The sequence below is a fragment of the Eublepharis macularius genome, chromosome 5 (assembly GCF_028583425.1).
Source record: "Eublepharis macularius isolate TG4126 chromosome 5, MPM_Emac_v1.0, whole genome shotgun sequence".
Lineage (NCBI taxonomy): Eukaryota > Metazoa > Chordata > Lepidosauria > Squamata > Eublepharidae > Eublepharis > Eublepharis macularius.
Genome location: NC_072794.1, coordinates 59501982 through 59520403, shown reverse-complemented (window position 1 = coordinate 59520403; position 18422 = coordinate 59501982). Strand labels below are relative to the sequence as shown.

Genomic DNA, 18422 nt, shown 5'->3' with positions numbered 1-18422 from the left:
CAGTGTGACTTGGTCATCAGAGCTATTGCGCCTCATGCTGAGAAGAAAGAGTGGGAAGGCAGAGAAGGAAGCCCTTTCATTCACTAGTGGTGGGGAGAGACACAACCCCACATCCTCAGAAGTAACCTGGTAATAAAAAGGATATAGTTATATACTTAATATTAATAGTTATATGTTATATTGTTCTATGTATGTGTGTGTTGGGGTGGCATGGAGGGCATACAGTAGTCATGTTGTGGCTCTTTTGGTTCATGGCAATTGTGAATGTGGCTCTCCACAAGCTGTGGCATGAGTCCCACTGAGCTAAATACATAAACTTACCTTACTTACGAGCCAGATGTTTTAGATTCAAGTTGTTTTATATTATATTCCAGTCTTGAGTGCTTTCTTAAAGTAACAAAGGTGATGTATGTATCTCCCAAACACGTACACACACACACACTTAGGTAAAATACCTTTATGATAAATAAAGATGATTCAAAATGATCCATGTCTCTTTCCCTTCAAGGGGATTGGTTAGATTCTGGATAATATTTGTTGACAAAAGATATTGGCATCTATTAAGGTTTCTTGAAGGAGAAGTTGGCAAAGAGTATTTCTGATATTGTGAGGACTAAAAAGTTTCCCGATGCAATTATTAAATACTGACCAGGGCATATTTGATGAGGCCAATGTTCATATAATACCCAATAAACTGAAGCAATACAGATTATTATAATTTAATAGCAGCCATTTAAAATATATGCTGTATTAACATTTTCAACAGTTACAAAATATTTACACAATACATCATTGTAGGTGGCCTTGAATAGTTAAAAAAAAATCTTAACTGCAGTCCAGGAAGTTTAAAAAGACTACTGTATGTAGCCCTTTTACAACTACAAAATCCCATCATTTCTATATGCACCAGATACAATGTCCTGTCTCATGTATCAGTTCCTTGTCTAAGACAGAAACATTTTAATCACGATTTTCACATAAATAATGTTTTCAGTCAATGACATGACCTTTAAAAAATCCACAATTTTACAATGAAAAGTTCTCTTGATGTAACCAGTACATACAGCTCAAAAAAAAGAGGCAAAACAAAACTCCCCAATAAACTATGCTAAGGCCACAAACACTTTATGTTGTATATAGAGAGAGCACAAAGCAAAAGACAGGAAACACATAAGAGGTAGTATATCATCTGTTAAGATGTCTGAGTCCATAAAGGACTGTAATACAACTTAAGTGTTTTAAGGAAAATATTTGGTTTTTTGGTGGCATAACTCACTCTCATACTCTCATATCATTATAATACAAGCTATTGCACTTTTAGAAGCATTAGCCGAGGTTGCTCCTTTGTAGTGTATGCCTCCATCTTTCCTTTGGGTGTCCTGAACTGTGCTGTTAAGGAGGTTAAGAACATGTGGTTTTCTGAAGGATTTTCAGGTATATGTATAACTTTCAGTTCCAGATAATAATACAAACAAGTACCAATCACAAAATTAAATATTAATGTTATCAAGGGTTTTTTTTTAATTTCTCCTTCTGAGGAGGAAGTCTTTTTCTTCCTGAGATTCTTTAAGAAACAAGCAAAATTTTTCTTTACAATTCTTTCGTAGTTTTATAGTAAATGCCTTCCAATATTCACACGATGATGTGAGAAACCCAATTCTGGTCAGAGGCCTAGAGAAAACACACCGAACCACTTTCTATGTAACGCTGTTGTCCTTGTTTGAGATATGGAAATGCATGCACTTGAACAATGGGTAGCTGATTGGTGTCTTGAGTGTGAAAAAGGAATTGGGTTTTATGCCAGCTGCCATCTTGAACCTGCAATGCATGCAACAATATTGTTAATGAGTGCATATTAACATGAATGATTTAAATAAAGCAAGCTGCATGAATACACAGATATATTTTATTTTGCCTATTCCTTAAAGAGAAACAACAGTAACAACAGAGCATTAATTTGTACAGGATTTATTATGTTCCTATATTGCTAGACTGTGGATGATATTCCATTCTGCAGCAAATCTAACAAGTATCCAAAGTATGGATTGATGTGGACTCCTTATACTCTCTTGTTTTCAATTTTAAAAACACTCTTCAAAGATTATAAAAAATAAGCACCACATCTTATCTTCAAGACTGACTCTATTTTAATTAAAATTGTTATCTCATGCAACATATAAAATAACAGTAGTGTGTGGGACTCATTCAGCAAAGTTTTATAAATAGCTAGTGTAATGTATTGGATAGAGTGTTGGATGGACTGAGATATGCGAGTTCAACTACTTGTATGACTATGAAGTTTAGCTTGAGCTAATTACTATCTCTCAACCATACCAATGTCCCAGAATTATTGTGCTAATAAAATAGGATAGCCCCATGTACACCACCCTAATCAGTTTGGAGAAAGGACAGGATATAAATAGAGAGATTGTGGGTGGAAAGTGGTAGGAATTGAACCAAGTGGAAAATGCTGCTTCAGTAGCAGTTTAGCACCTACTTTGCACAGCTTCCAGGTCTTTAAGGGCTTGTCATTCTGCCATCTATGTGCACATTGAGTTCAGTGTGAGTTCCACAGAACAAATGATGATAGGAACAGACTTTGTGTAAATAGATACTTATTGGCTTTGCTGAATAAAAACATGAAGTATTTGGAATGAAACATCTTGTTCATAACCAGAGTTGATCCAATATCCCTTGGAATGAAATTAGGTTTTCAAGTTTCCATGAAATAGTGCCAAACATTTTGACTTTTAAAAAATTAACCTTTCATTTCTTATTGTGGGTTTGACATGGATGGCCTGCCTTTTGGCATAAATGAAATAGGCAGGAGTTTGTAGCCAGGGCTTTTTTTCTGGGAAAAGAGGTGGTGGAACTCAGTGATGGAACTCAGGACCGCACAATGTCATCACTTTGGGTCAGCTGGAACAAGGGGGGAGTTTTTAAAAGTTTAAATTGCCCTTGGTGAAAATGGTCACATGGCTGGTGGCCCCACCCCCTGATCTCCAGACAGAGGAGAGTTTAGATTGCCCTCCGCGCTGCTGGAGCAGTGCAGAGGACAATCTAAACCCCCCTCTGTCTGGAGATCAGGAGGCAGGGCCACCAGCCATGTGACCATTTTCAAGAGGTGCTGGAACTCCGTTCCACTGCACTCCCCGCTGAAAAAAAAGCCCTGTTTGTAGCACTCTTGCACAGAGGCAGGAAGTCTCATCGCTGGTTATGACACACTGAGGTCTGTGTTCCTATCTACCTCATGCCACGTGAGGTGCTCAAAAGGTTCTGTCTAGTAAGTAAGGTTGGTCATTGCTAATTTAGAACACTAGGCTAACAACATTAACGTTAATAACTTCTAGAGTATCTGGAGTCTGATGCTAAAAGCATGTGCAACCGATAGACACCACAGTTCCTATTAACTTCTGAAAAGATGCCAGTATTTTATATATGGGTAGGTGGGCGGGAGGGACAGAAAGGTATCAGTTTACTTCATTTAATGAGAAACTTAAATCAGATGTTATCTTAGTGGGAAAATACAGCTTAGACTCAATGTATACAAAATATTGCTTTTGTTGCAGAGATTTTAATACCCTAGTGGATGTTTTACCATGCATTCGTCGTGAAGCACTTTTGGTTCAAGCAACGTGTTTGCTTCAAACATTTGACCATTCCATCCTTTGAAGCTGATAGAGGATTTCTGGGCATCTGGTTTGTTGATTCCCCATACTGGGGTGTTTAGGCAATGAACAGTGATGGTATGGATTGCTTCTGAACTCAGCAAATGAAGGAAGTTCATCTGTACTTTTCCAATGCCAAACTCCAGCTGGTTAACAGAAATAGATATTACAGACAATCAGACTGACCTTCCTGGCCTCAAAAGCACAATGAACCTCTGCATAGGAAATAGCTTTCAAATACTTCATAATCATTTGTTTCCACTGGTTTAACAAACTATAGGTATTTAAACTGTTAAAGTAAACTATTTTAACAAAATATGCATATTGCTTTTCACAGAAATATGTTCCTCTTACAAAAAGGTTTACACAATATGAGTAGGAAGATGACAACATACAGTTCATGGTGAGAAAAAGAAAATCAATGCCTGATCTTCAAGATGTCAGTTCCACGTGATTCCTACTTATGGCTATGTGTTGTCACTTGGCATGACTTTCTAATGTTTCTTCAGCTGTGTGCAACTGGTTTGTGCATTACCTTGGGTTTCCTTGGGACGTAACGGCTTTTAAAGACTGCTTTAAAGAATGCTCAGCCTACATTGGGCAGGGGGTTGGACTAGAAGGTCTGTATGGCCCCTTCCGTGATTCTGTGTGATTCTGTGACTGCTCCCTTCTTCTTTCAGTTTTTCCATTGCTCTGAGAACCAGAATAAACTGGTGATAAACTGAACTACAGAAACTGAAAGGCAACTATCACTGTATAAACTAAGATTTTTCCTCACTTAACCTGAGATTTTTAGATCTTGGAAAAATCCTAACCTAATTAAAGTTATAACTGGATTCACACTTATTTGGTATAGCACTGAGACAAAAGATGCCTAAGCTTGGCAGGCTATAAGAACTTGCATTCCTGTCTTAGAACTGCTGCAAACAAGAGGAAGTGGAAGTTAACATCATAACAGGGATTGTTTGTTGTTCCAGCTCCAAAGTAGGTTAGAACTCTCTCAGCCAAAACATAGGCCTTTTCTATGGCAGCACTAGTGCTGTGGAATAGCCTGCCAAAGGAAGCGTATGAAATGTCATCTCTGCTGTTGTTGCTTGGAAGGTGTAAAGTGGAATGGATTAAAATATATTTTGGTAATGTAATGTATTTTTAGCCTTCATGAACTTTTGCTTTTTAGTTTTTGTAATAAAGGTGAGAAGATGCTGTCTTAGGGCTTACAATTTTATGGACTACTTATGAAAAACTCCACTTGTGGTTCACTGGATACAACCAATCTATTATTTTTCCTGAATGTTGTGCCAGATGAGAAGTGATATAAACTCTGGGATAAACTACACGTCACCCCCCACAGTTATATGAAATTTTAAAGGTTCCTTCAGAGTTACAAAACATCACTGAGAAGATGTGCTTTGCTTCAGAGGAGTGTTTTAGACCCATATTTACTTTCCAGATATGGGTACAGAAAACATAGGAAAAAATATTTCAGCTGGCAGGGAAAGACTTAAGCACTCTCCTATCTCTTCTTTGCAGCAAAATGCCTTCATACAAGGGCACTTGCAACAAAAATGAGCTTTCTGGCTAATCTTACATGCAGATACAATGTAAAATTAATCGGTACTCTCATAGGTAAATATAATGGGCTGGCCATAATATTGCAAAAGATAAATATGTACCTTGGTAACAGATACAGGTGATAAACATGTCTGGCCACCAGCAGTAAAGTTGCAAAAAACTTCAATGGCATCAGAAGTACATCCAATATTTGGATCAATCCAGTATTTCCCTATCAGGTGAAAAAGGAAAAGGCAGAAGATTTCTATTACACTTGTTTCCCCTCCAATCCTTAGTATTTAGAACACATTGGATAAGACTATAAGGTACATTCATTAAAGTGAAGGTGGCACTTTGGTATATGGCTACAAGGAGTAAAAGAACCTACCGTTAAATTTTTATTTTATTTTATTCATTCACAAAAGTTATATACCCTGCCTTTCTGTATCCGTCAAAGCCACCAAGGCAGCTGGCAAATTAAAAACATAAATAATAAACACATCTTAAAAATCATTAAGAGCAAAATGCATAATTAAAACCATCAAAATCAAAGCTAAAATACCACAACTGAGAAGGCACTCTGCCAGGCTGTCACCATCTCATCTCAGAAGGCAGAGGCACTTGAAACAGGGCCTTGGAAGATGACCACAGTGGGCCGGTAGGTTCATAAGGGATTTATGGTCCTTCAGGTATGCTATTCCCAGACTATATAGGGCTTTAAAGGTCAACTCCAGCAGCTTGAATTGTGCCCAGAAATAGATTGGGAGCCAGTGTACATGAGCCAAGACTAGAGTGACGTGGTACCTATTTTGCTGCAGCATTCTGCACCAATTGTAGTTTCTGAACACTTCTCAAGGTCAGCCCTACGCTGAATTCATTGCACTAATCTAATACAGATGTTACTACAGATATCTGTAGTAGTGCTGTAGCCAGATATCTTCTGCTCAGAAAAGGCCACAGTTGGCTAACCAATTGAAGCTGGTAAAAGGCACTCCTGGCCACATTTGCCACCTGCTTATCCAGCAGGCCTGGCTCCAAAAGCATATTATGGACTTGTTCCTTCAAGGGGAGTGGCACTTTAAGTCCAGGGGTCAGATCTTCTGCTCACCAGTATCATTTTGTATTGTTGAGATTAAGCTTTACACATGGGCAAAACAGCTGCCTATACATGTGCATCCTTCGTGGTGGCCTCCACCTTATGGAAAGGCATACCAGAAGAGGTCTTGGCAGCTCCCACTCTCCTGGCTTTCTACAAGCTAAGCAGAACTGAATTATTCAGGAGGGCTTTTTACACAGGTAATAGGCCTGTACTGCAAGGAAATGATTCAGAGAAATGCTTTGGTAAATCAATAGGGACTGTCAACTGTACTACTATGTACTGTCTATTGCTCTTAAGTATGCTCCTACTGGATAATTCGACATTGTGCAATGTATCTTGTCAATTTGCTTATGTTTTGTTTCCATGTTGTTTTTCTGTACTGTATCAGACTTCTGCTTGTTTTCAAATTCTGCAACTCTTACCCCATTGTATTGTTTAGTGAATTCCCCAGCCATTGATTGTATTGACCTACATTGTGTAATCCACCTTGAGTTTCAGCGAGAGATAATGTAAATAAAATTATTAGCACATGTCCACTCCAAAACTGCCTCTGGAAAGCAGTCCAGAGTTTCTACAGCTGTTCTGGGACTGGATGAAAGCACAAGATAGAGCTGAGTGTCTTCCACTAATTGATGGTAAGTCAGCCCAAATCTCTCTCTCTCTCTCTCTCTTTAAATTATTTAAAATCTCCATATCACCTCACCCAGTAAAAAAAAAAGGTTGTCCCCTGTGCAACCACCGAGTCATTACTGACCCATGGGGGATGTTGCATCATGATGTTTTCTTGGCAGACTTTTGTTATGGGGTGGTTTGCCATTGCCTTCCCCAGTCATCTACACTTTACCCCCAGGAAACTGGGTACTCATTTTACTGACCTGACAAGGATGGAAGGCTGAGTCAACCTTGAGTCGGCTACCTGAACCCAGCTTCCACCAGGATCGAACTCAGGTCTTGAGCAGAGCTTGGGCTGCAGTACTGCAGCTTACCACTCTGCACCATGGGGCTCCTTTTACCTCACCCAGTATAGATACTGAAAAGCACAGGGGATGAGATGGAACTTCGTGGGAGCCCATAGGCTAAAGGATAAGCAGCAGTCCCCCAGCACCACCTTCTGAAACCTACCTTCCAGGTAGGACTAGAACCACTGAACAATGGTGCCTCCCGCTTCCAACCCAGAAAGGCAGTCCAGAAGGATACTGATGATATTGAAAGCCATGGAGACGTCCAGGAGAATTAACAGAGTCATACTCCCTCTGTCCATCTCCCAGTGCAGGCCATTCTGTTTTGTTATCAAAATGGCATCTATTTACTGTTTAGAGATTAATATTTGGAAATAAGATATTGAGGAGCAGAATTTATGTCACACTATTTGATGACACTGGAGGACTTACCATCTAAGACTTTACGTTCACAGTTAAGCAAATCCCTGCAGATACGTGCTGGATTATCTCGAGTTCCCAACGGATTCTTGATAGTATGTAGTAAATTGCCAAGATAATGTAGTGTTTTGAATATCTCGGCACTATGTTCCAGAAATGTTACTTCAGTATTCTGGTAGCTCTGCCAAGAAGAAGCCATTACAGTTTATGTTACCACAAAGAAATGCCATTGCCTCAGAACATGGGGCTATGTCAAAAGCCAAATTGGAACAGTATTTAATGTACGCAACAGGATTCTCAAAGGCAACGGTTTTATGAGAAAGATTAAAAGGAAAAAATAATAATATGAATTTAATGCTCAATAAAGAAGAAGGACGAGAATTTCTTAAAATGTCAATGGTGATTTTCAATATACAGAAAACAAAATAAAAATACAGAGATATATGATAGGTCTTTCTAAATTATCAGAGTATGCTCCAGGTCCACTTCAGTCTCTCAGATATTCTTATAAATCCTAATTCAAAGGCAATGATATTCTCCTGCACATATAGTATGGTGGGAAAGATAGGGAAGAAACAGGAAAATGGATGATATTGCTATTATCTATAAGTAGCTTATATAACTAAACAAAACTTTAAAAGTTAACAGAATGGCTCAGGCAAAGACAGAAGAGCTATATTATTAATGATGACAAGCCATTGCCAGTAGAGGCTTGTGACACTCATACAACTGCAGTCTATATAGCATTCACTATGGCAATGGAGAGCAAAATCAACTGTTCTGACTGGTAAAATATTGTTGTTTGATAGCTAACAAATAGTTGTCAAGGCTTGCTGCGGCCACCGCTGGGCAGGGCGCCAACAGGCCTGGCCCTGGCATCAGAGGGGCACCAGGGATACTGCAGGACCCTGCTCTGTGGAAGGAGGGGTGGTATACCTCACCCAGACTCCCTTTCAGTCCATTCGCTGGCCTGCTCAACCTGACCCCATCATCACTCTTACTCTCCTCCATCTTGTTACCAGAACTGCTCTTTTATTATAATGAGGAATTAGCTATAGCAGTCTGTAACTATTAATATTAAGCGAGGATCATAACCTATGTTTACGGAGGTCCCGATCCCAGACACTCTAGTGAAAAAGAGGCAGACAAGGAGTAAGGTCCAAACACGTGTATTGAGTGTAGCGTAAGCCTAGCTTGCACAATCATACAAAGAACATACAAGGTCTAAGAAATATAGAGTAGGAAATACAGAGACGTTCGCATTAGCTGGTTCCCAACGATGATAGGGGAAATACTCACTTATCCTGGAGCGAAGCAGAGACACAGCAGCAAGGGTGGCCCAATGCCAGCACTGGGACCACAGACGGACAGCAAGGAAGTCTGGATAGGAATGGCCTGAGCACCGAGTGGTCTGGGAGACCAGCTTAAATACCCCAAAACGTACCCTGGGGCTGGTGCTGTACTTGGTGGTTCTCACAGATTAAAACAAAGGGTCTAATGGGCTATTGAATGGCTTGGATGGGCCACTTTGGTAATCAGATTGTGATAAGTGACACCTCAGGAAGAGGGGACAAAGGAGGGAGGGGGAAATCCAAGTGGGCTGAAAGGATGTTCCAGCGGACAGGGCTTGTCCTGATGTCATCAGCTTTGGAATGCGGAGGTTTCTTTGAGATGCATTCTCTAAGTGCTTGGGATGGTCGGCACTTAGTTCCTTCTCCGGGGCGGCTCCTAAGATATGCAGAGCGGGGCGAGGTACTCTCGCTGCAGACGTGGTGTGCCCGCTTCGCCGAAATGGCTTCTCAAAGCAGTCTCTTCCTCTGGGTCTTCTGGGTGCCTGAGAACATGGATGCCGGCTGGGCATAGCTGGGGCTGGATAGCAGGCTGCCCGGTAGCGAGGGCAAGCTCGGCGACCGGCCCGCGGGAGGCTCCAGGCGGGAACTGACCAGGGAGCGCCTAGCCAGGCTCGCTGGAGGTTTCCCCGGCAGGCGCCCGGCTGCTAGCAGCGGCTTGGGCCCATATGAGGCAGGCTTCCATGGAGGCAGCGGGAACAACACTTTAAAACACAGTCCAAGGCAGGGAACAGGCACGGTCCGTGGCAGATGGCAAAGCAGGCACGGGGCACACTTGTAATAAAGTCCAAACACACACTGGGAATTCCAGATATAGGTCAGGGCAGGGCTGCCCAGAAAGAGAGTCCTTTGTGCAGTTACCCAAACATGGAGTCAGTAAACTACACAGTCTATTGCAGCAGGGTAATTGACACGCAGGCAGGAAACTGACACGTGTATCAGAATGCACACACGTGCAAAGCAATCTTTGGTGCGGCAGTAAAACAGCAACGCAGGAAACTCTAGCACAGTTCATAGCAGCCTTCAAAGCAGGGGAGGGGGCCTACTTGGCAACAATTCCCCCCCTCGGAGACCCCGGGACGTCAGGCGCGCGGGTCTCCGAACTTGACTTCAAAGGCGAGGTGGTCAGCAATGTCCGGTGGTCGAGCTTCGAGCGAAGAAGGAGTGGGAAGGGAAGGAGGGGGAGGCGTCACTCAAAAATTTAGTTTGGAGAACCACCTAACCGAATAAGTGCAATTTAGATCAGCCAATGGGCTGCAGGTCTCTGGGTTCACACCAGGGGGTGTGCTAAGTGCAATCGTCAGAATAAATAGCAATAATTCATAGCAATAGTAATTCATAGTGGTAGGCAGCAATGATCAATTCATGCATATAAATAGCAATAATTCATAATTGTGTACATTGATTAATTCATGATTGAAGGTAATTCATACGGAATTCATGATGGGTTAAAAGCACTAAAAACCAGGAGCAATTAATATACATGGATCAATTCATGGATAGTTAAAATCATAAATAGATACATAGGATTAAAAGCAGGGACAATTAAAAGCAATTCATACAGGGTAAAGTGAAAGGTGCAAGCATGGCATAATTCATTGAGGGTAGGTTAATTCATAAATGGTTAAAATCACAAATACATAGATACATGGGGTTTAAAATGATAATTCAGGAAGTTAAAACCAATTTCATAGATGCTAGCAGCAATAGTAAAAGCAAGTGCGGAGAAATAATTCATGGGGGGTGAGCGGCGGAAGGGCTCATGGGGGACAGAAAAATAAACTCTGCAATTAAAAACCAAATCAATATGGCTGGATTAAAATCAAATTCATAGACTAGAACTGCCTCGGCGGAGGGAGTTGGGTTAAGAAGGCAATCCAAAAGGTTAAAATCAAATCCATCGGGATAAAGTTCATGGGCGCACTTGCAGTAGATAGAGGGAAGGACTAGTTCGGGGCTAAATTCATGGGAGTTAAAATTCATAAAAGCAATGAGAAGAAATTCATAAAACAATAGAGCTACAAAGATCACAGACGGCTCAGTCCGCAGTACAGCTGCTGGACTGGGTTGCATATTTACAAGAACAAGCAAGCTTAGTTCATGTGCTCCAAAACACACTTCCACCCCCCCTTGCTGTCTGCGTCAATCCGCAGGGCAGGGTCGGCAGGCGGCGAGAAGGGCTTCAGGCACACAGTTCTAGTCCTCATGGAGGTGGCGCTGCTGGCGGTCGTTCGTAGGCAGGCCGTGGGCTGGGAGGCAGAGAAACACGTCCCCCCCTAGTCCACAAGAGGGCCTCGGAGCGGAGTCCGGCAGCAGAGCGTCCATGGGGCCGGTGCAGGATCCGTACACATAGTAATAAACATAATCATAGTTCATACCGGCACAAGCAATAAAACAAACAAGGGTTAAAGGAGGGCGCCAAGAATAACCATTAGGGCAAGAGGAGGTCTGGATTGTAATGGTCCAGACGGTAGGACAGTTGGAGTTGCTGGAGCTGTCGGCGGCTCCAACAGCCCAAATAAAGCAGTGAGGCACATAACAAAACTTGGAAGGCCAGAATAACAACGATCGGGTGCAGAGCCAAATTGTAAATTCCAGTGGCAGTGGGGCTCCAGCCAAAGAGGGTCTCCCACCACGAATGCTCACCGGTGGTCTTAATCTGCTGGACAAGATCCAAAATCTCCTTTCCAAAGCAGTAGTGTCCCCGTCCCTCTGGATGCTCTGGAGGGTGCGGTGGAGCTGCGGGTGGGCCAGGAGCTTGTGTATTAATTCCAGACCGATGCCAAGGGCGACAGGCTTCACATAACGATAGATGGAGGGTGCCACCAGGATCTCTTCTTGGGTCCAGACCGGTACCGTGTAGGTGAAGTCGCAGGCTGCCACCGAAGACAGGTTGCAGAAGCAGCGGTTGACTCCCGGGATCACGGGCTTGAGCTGGAACGAGTTCAGGATCACAAAGTCGCAGGCCGTTCGCACGCAGGCACATCCTTTCCCAATGTAGACCACAGCGGAGCTGTTCTCCTGGACGACCTCGAAAGGGCATTCGTTGAGGGCGTCGACTTGCGGGGCTACACAGGGGTGATGAGGTGCAAAGGCTTGGTCCTGGCAAATGAAGCCGGTCTGGTCTCGATGCTGGCACCCTTGGAGGCTGACGAGCTGCCATCCGGTCGGGGTGAAGCGGGCCCAATGGTCGGGGTGGCGGGCGTAGAGGACTTCGGTGTCGCTGACTTGGAGTCCCAGAGGCACGACTGGATACACATGGAATGACTCGTGCGCACTGGCCGTTAATAAAAATAGTTTAAGCTCCTGGGTGGTCGGTGAGAAAGAGGAATTTACAAGAGACCACCAGGATTCAAGCTCCAGTTCTATGGGTGACAATTTGGGCATAATCAATCTTTTAATTTCCAGGGGCAAGTGCCCGTCCGTGGCTTGCCGAATTAGCCCCATGGCCACAGCCTGGTTTAATTGTTGGGCTTGCATACATGCCATGGCTATTGACACGTTGCGTTCAAAAGACTGTGTTCCTTTTAGCAGCAGAGAAAAATCTCTTTCAATTTGACTCTCCCAGTTAACTAAAATGGAGCTGATCTCGTGTTGCCCATTTGAAATGGAATTTAGGGACTGCACCACCGGTTTACCTAAGTCAGAGATGCTAGTCGTGACATGGGCAAACTTATTAGCGAGAGTCTCAATATTGACCGAATCCATGATTGCTAAGCCTCCGGCTGCAGGAGCAGTCCAGTCGGCAATGCTTCGTCTGGCACGCGAGAGAGAGGGGGAGGGATCGATCCACAGTTGTAGCCATGCATTCCAACCCTTGCTACCGGCCTCCAGATAGGGAGCGCACTGCGGCAGCCTCTGGGTTACATTTAGCTCAGCTAAGTCTATGCGGATCTCTTTTAAAGACATTTGCGGGCGGACTAGAACTCTCTCTCGAATGTCAGTTTTCAAAACATGGGAGCCCACTATATGCGTGCCGCCTTGGCTTAATTGTTCATTGCTGGCAATCAAAGGGTCAATTTGGATGGTGTGGGTCTCCTGGGTCCGGATCAGCAGGGAATAATTGCCTGGTTCGTGAGTCAAGTTTACAAAGAGCAGCCCAAGCCGGTGAAATTTCTCTACTAGGGGCTTGGTTTGGCATTCGGGCGTCTGCTGAACCAGTATCCAATCGGGTGGGCCGTGTTTGGCTAGGTCTTCCTCCTTTACAATCCAGGTCAGGTTCTCCCAGCGTTCTATAGCGAAGGAGAGAGCTGTGCCTGAAGGGGGCGTGATAGTGACTGATGCAGACTCAGTGGTAGTGGTTCCTAGTAGGATGGTCATCCTAAAGGGGTCTCCTGCCTTCCATACTGCGGCCGACACTAAAATAACTTCACAGTATGGTCCGAAAGCCTCAGTGACAAATGGCGAGGTTTCGAAGTTGGCAGGGGTGGTATATTTGTCTACCACCGGGACTGCGGTGGGGGCTGGCCTGGTACGGGGAAGGAACATACAAGGAATCGGAGCAAGTGGTGAAACTGTATCAGTGGGCGAGTAACATACTAATTCTTGGGACAGAGTTTTTACTCCCACACATAAAATAACAAGCTCTGGGGGCCGGATCCACTGCTCTTCGCAACTGCGGAAGTTAGTGCGATCCATGGGGGTGGTCATATTGATCTGCTGCACAACTTTGCAGACCATCATTTCGTTTCCTGCCAGTGTATTAATACATCTCCAGTGGGGGTAGGGCATTAATTTGGACGGGCGTCCCTCTGTTAGGGTGCCTGCCAGCATGAGCAAACACAGAGTAGCCAGGTGCCTCATCTCCTGGCCTTCTTTTCCTTTCTGTAGCGAAAATATCCTGGGGAGACCTGCGGATATAAGTACAGGCTCCCTGAGTTTCTTGCAGCAAAATAGATGAAGTAAAGGGGGACAAAGAAAAAGGAAGAGCGTTTTTCTGCCAGCACTGTCTATTAGGTGGGGCTCGAACGAGAAGTCCCGGAGCACTAAGCGAGCCTTCCAGCTTGTTGCTCTGGGGAACTCCTGTGCGAAGGTTTCTTTCTCAAGCATGTATATTTCAGAGGGTAACGTTTTTACGTCGGGCAAGGGTCGGCTGTGCGTTAGGCGGGGTTATGCAAACTCGCCCCAGGGGTCCCTGGGTGCCTAGACTATGTCGCCTTCAGGTGCCCCTTGCTCGGTGGCGGGCTACTTTTATTTTGCGGGCTGAGAGCTATCGGTCCGGCTCGGCCTGGCCTTGCCGTTTTAAAAGGGAAAAAACTAGAGAGCGGTATCCAGTAACTATAAGGGTTGCTGCAGACGGGGGCCCTCGCTTTAATTTTCAAAAATAGGCCTTCGTCATATGTTTGCAGGACAACCAATTTTTGGGGGGGACTCCCTCGGGAGGCCCCATCTTCTAGTTAAGAGAAAAACGATCCACCGGGCAAAAAGGAAAAATACACTGAGCAAAAGAAAAATGCACTGAGCCAAAAGAAAAATACACGGAACAAGAGGCACACGGGTGTGGGGTACTTTTGGGTTGCCCTCACTTGGAAGGCCTGGCATGGCTTCATTACAACTTCAATATGTCTCCCCCCCTTCTTTTCCCTTATACGGTACGGGCAAGGGAAAAGATTACGTGGGGTGGGCGGCTGCTGGCGGAAAGGGCCGAAATGGGGCCGAAGGCGCTCGGCGGCGTTTATCGAAAAGCGGCGGAGGCGGCCGAGATCTGCCGGCGCCACTGGGTCTGGGTTGTTCGGGGGTCATCTTGGCGCGGGGGATCCTGGCTATGTAAATGAGACACGCTGCCCCTTGTGCGTAGCGAACGCACCTCAATAACATATTCCAGGGGTAACATATTTACAAAATACTGGCGGGTCTTTTACCTTTGCACTAAAGCGTACTAGATGGTGGCGCCGTATAGCAACTCACCATGACGAATATGAACATTAGTAAAAGAGGGATGTTGGGCTATCTGGGGGTCCTTTTCCAGGGGAGGCACGGCCCTCAAAGCCAAAGCCGACCATCATGCGAAAGCGTGGGTCTGGCAGGTGAGACCCCGAATCTACGTAGATGCGGGATCTTCACCAGCACGGCGGGTGAAATGTTTTCAAATACAGAGATCACCTTTATTGGTGTGTCTCCAATATTGGAAATGCATTCACTCTTGGGCTAAAGCCTCTCCAACCACTTTCACACAGCAAATCTCTTTTGCCTGTGCAATTTTTTCCGAACATGCGGCTTACAATCCAATTAAGAATCACTCTCGGTGGTGGTCCTATTTGGCTTTGGTTGCCGTGTTTCCCCCTAGGGTCCCAACTGTGGGGCCCGCCTAATGAAGTTAAAGAATAGAATTGGAAAAACTCTTGACATTTACACTTACATCTGCATATTCTGCTGTTTCTTTTATACTAAAGCTACAAAGGTCTGGTCTAAGGGGACACAGGGTATCTCTGGCCCAGGGTGAAGGGATATCTGGCGAATCACTGGGCAGAGGGGGGCTGGGCTGGTGGTGGCTCCCCCAGGGTCGTACACAGGAGGGGCGGTTTGGAGCGGCTTCCCTTTCCATTCTTTTGAGAGGCGTGAAAGTATTTTAGCCAAGTTCCTCCTGTCTTTCTCTGGATGGCTACCTGATAGACAGCTGGGGAGACTCTTTTTGTGATAGGGACTGGGCCTTGCCATTTGGCTGCTAGTGAATGCGCCTTTTGCGAAAACTTCCTGTACAGAACGAGCTGTCCTTCTTCCCACTGCCTGGGGTTCCTGACCCATCCTAATTTGCGGTCCATATCTTTCTGAGCTGTGCCCAACCTCTGGGCCACTTGCATGTGGACGGCGTGTATGGATGAGAGCAGGTCTTGGACCCAAGCGTCATTAATCACTACGGGCTGCATATCGGAAGGGAGCTGCGTATCTAGCCAGAAGGCTTCCGGGAGCTGCATTCTTCGCCCTGTCATTACCATATGGGGTGTTAGCCCATGAACTGCGGTAGTGCCTCTAATGGCCATTAGGATTATGGGGAGTTTTTCATCCCAGTCTCTTCCGGAGGAGCGAACCATCTTGCGGAGAGCCTCCTTGAGGGTCCGGTTGGTTCTTTCTATGGCGCCTGAAGCTTGAGGGTGGCCGGCTATGTGGAAGCGTTGCTGGATGCCCAGTGCTTTACAAAGCTCCTGTGTTACTTCTCCGATGAAGTGTGAGCCTAAATCAGAGTCCATGACTCTCACGATGCCCCATCGCGAGAAAACATTATTAAACAGTAATTTGGCTGTGGTGGCTGCATTGTTGCGCTTGCATGGAAACGCTTCGACCCATTTGCTAAAGGGGTCTATGACAGTGAGACAGTAGCGATTGCCGCGAGCAGTGGGGGGAAGGGGGCCGATAAAGTCAATCTGTATGCGAGCCCAGGGTCCATCAATTCTCTGATGCTGGAGGGGAGCTCTAGGTCCGGTGGGGTCTGCATTGACCATAGCGCAGGACAGACAGTTGTCTACCCATTGCGCTACTTCGGTGCGCATGCCAGGCCACCAACCAACCTCTTTTACCCTTTCCAGAGTCAGATCCTTGCCTCGGTGTCCCTGCTCGTGGACAAACTGAATTAAGTCAGCCCTAACTTCCAATGGCACTACCCAATGGCGTTCGCCGGCTGCATCTACTGCCCAAACTATGCCTTCCTCTTCTCTGATCATGAGTCTCCCTGTCTGATCCCTTCCTGCGGCTAGGAGGTCAGTTACTTCTGGGTCAGATTGCTGCAGTTGTGCTAGGTCTAGTGTTCCTGCGGTTCCCTGAGCCTGGCTGCGGGCTTGTGCCCGAGTGGTGACAGGGCGGAGGGGACAGTCGGTGGCTGGTTCCGGTAGGGGAGCATTTTCAGTGGCGGCTGCCTTGGCTGCAAGGTCTGCCTGGTCATTCCAGTAAGCGGTCTCTGAGTTCGTCTTCTGGTGTCCCTTGACATGAGTCACCTGCGTTGGGCCTGAGCGGGACTGGAGGAGTGCTGCTACTTGCTGCCATAGCTGTAGGTGGGCTACGGGTTTCCCATCGCTAGCTCTCCACCCCTGATTCTGCCATACCGGGAGCCAGACTGTGGCGGCTTTGGCCGTCCAATCCGAGTCTGTGTAAATGGCAAGTGGGCTGTCTGGGGGCTCAAACTCAAGCACTGCCAGAAGCGCTTGCACCTCAGCCGCTTGGCTGGAATGGGGGCGGGCTGGACCTTTGAGAGTATGGGCGTCGCTCACTCGCACGGCGCCGTAGCCTGTCCGAGGGGAGCCTCCAACGTGAAAGGAGGAGCCGTCACAGAACCAGCATGTGAAGCCGTTCTGTCGGGCTTCCTCTAGCGGGACTCCCCAAGTGACTGGCCAAACAACCTGCGGTGGCGGGTCCAGGGGGCACTCGTGCTCTGTCCCGGTTACCAATAGACCATAGGGGGCTGGTGGCTCAGTGGTCTCCTTTTTAAATTCCACTCCGCGGTTGACCAGGGCCAGGGTCCACTGTGCTATGCGGGCGTTTGAAACTTGTCCGTCTTGTATCTTGCCAGACAGAATATATTTGAGGGGCGTGTGAGTAGTTTGAACTATTGTGCGAGAGCCTCCTATGATAAATTCCCAATGGGTCAGACTCCAAACTAGAGCAAGGCACGTCTTCTCGCATGGGCTAAACTTAGTCTCTACTGCGGTTAGGTTGCGAGAGGCATAGGCTACTACTCTAGCGGTTCCCGCTTGCTGCTGGGTGAGCGTGGCTCCTATGCTCTTGTCTGATACTGCTAACTGGATAAAGAATGGCTGAGTTACATCTGGATGGGCTAGGGCCGGGGCCGCGGCCAGGCTGCGCTTTAGCTCGGCTAAGGCTGTCTGTTGCTCCGGTCCCCACTCCCAGGGAGTGTTCTTCTTGAGGAGAGCATAAAGGGGGCGAGCTTTGTCTGCAAAGGACTCAATGAAGTCTCGGGAAAAGTTAAAAGTTCCTAGAAGGGCTCTGAGGGAGGGGACTTCGGTGGGTGCAGGCAGCTTGGAAATGACCTCCATTCGCTGGGCGTCCGGGGTGCGACCCTCGGGTCCCAGGGTCAGACCCAGGTACTTGACGCTGGTCTGAACCAATTGGGCCTTTTCCCTGCTTGCCTTGAACCCAGTCTCGTGGAGGAGTTCCAGGACTTCCCTGGTGATTTGGCGGGCTACTTCTTCCGTGGGGGCGTGGACTAAAATGTCATCCACGTAGCTCAGTACGTGGGGCCTCGAGGAGGGTTGGAGGCGTTCCCACATCTGAACTACATGGGCATGACAAATGCTGGGGCTGGAGTGGAATCCCTGGGGTGTCCGCTTGAATGCGTATTGCTGGCCGCGGAAAGTGAACGCGAACTTGTACCAGCAAGACTCATGCAACCGGATAGAATGGAAAGCGTTGGCCAGGTCTATGACCG

The 18422-nt window shown here is 46.1% G+C and overlaps 1 protein-coding gene across 1 annotated transcript in view; it reads right to left on the bottom strand.

Annotated features, from left to right (window-relative positions):
* Nucleotides 1–732: 732 nt before the first annotated feature.
* COL24A1 (collagen type XXIV alpha 1 chain) overlaps nt 733–18422 on the bottom strand; it is a 259353-nt gene continuing 241663 nt past the window's right edge. The window contains exons 58-61 of the mRNA XM_054980368.1: nt 7710–7878; nt 5342–5451; nt 3599–3814; nt 733–1818 (exon numbers count right to left, since the gene is read on the bottom strand). Coding sequence (XP_054836343.1) covers nt 1672–1818; nt 3599–3814; nt 5342–5451; nt 7710–7878 — 642 coding nt within the window. The 3' untranslated portion in view covers nt 733–1671. The remainder of the gene's footprint in view (nt 1819–3598; nt 3815–5341; nt 5452–7709; nt 7879–18422) is intronic.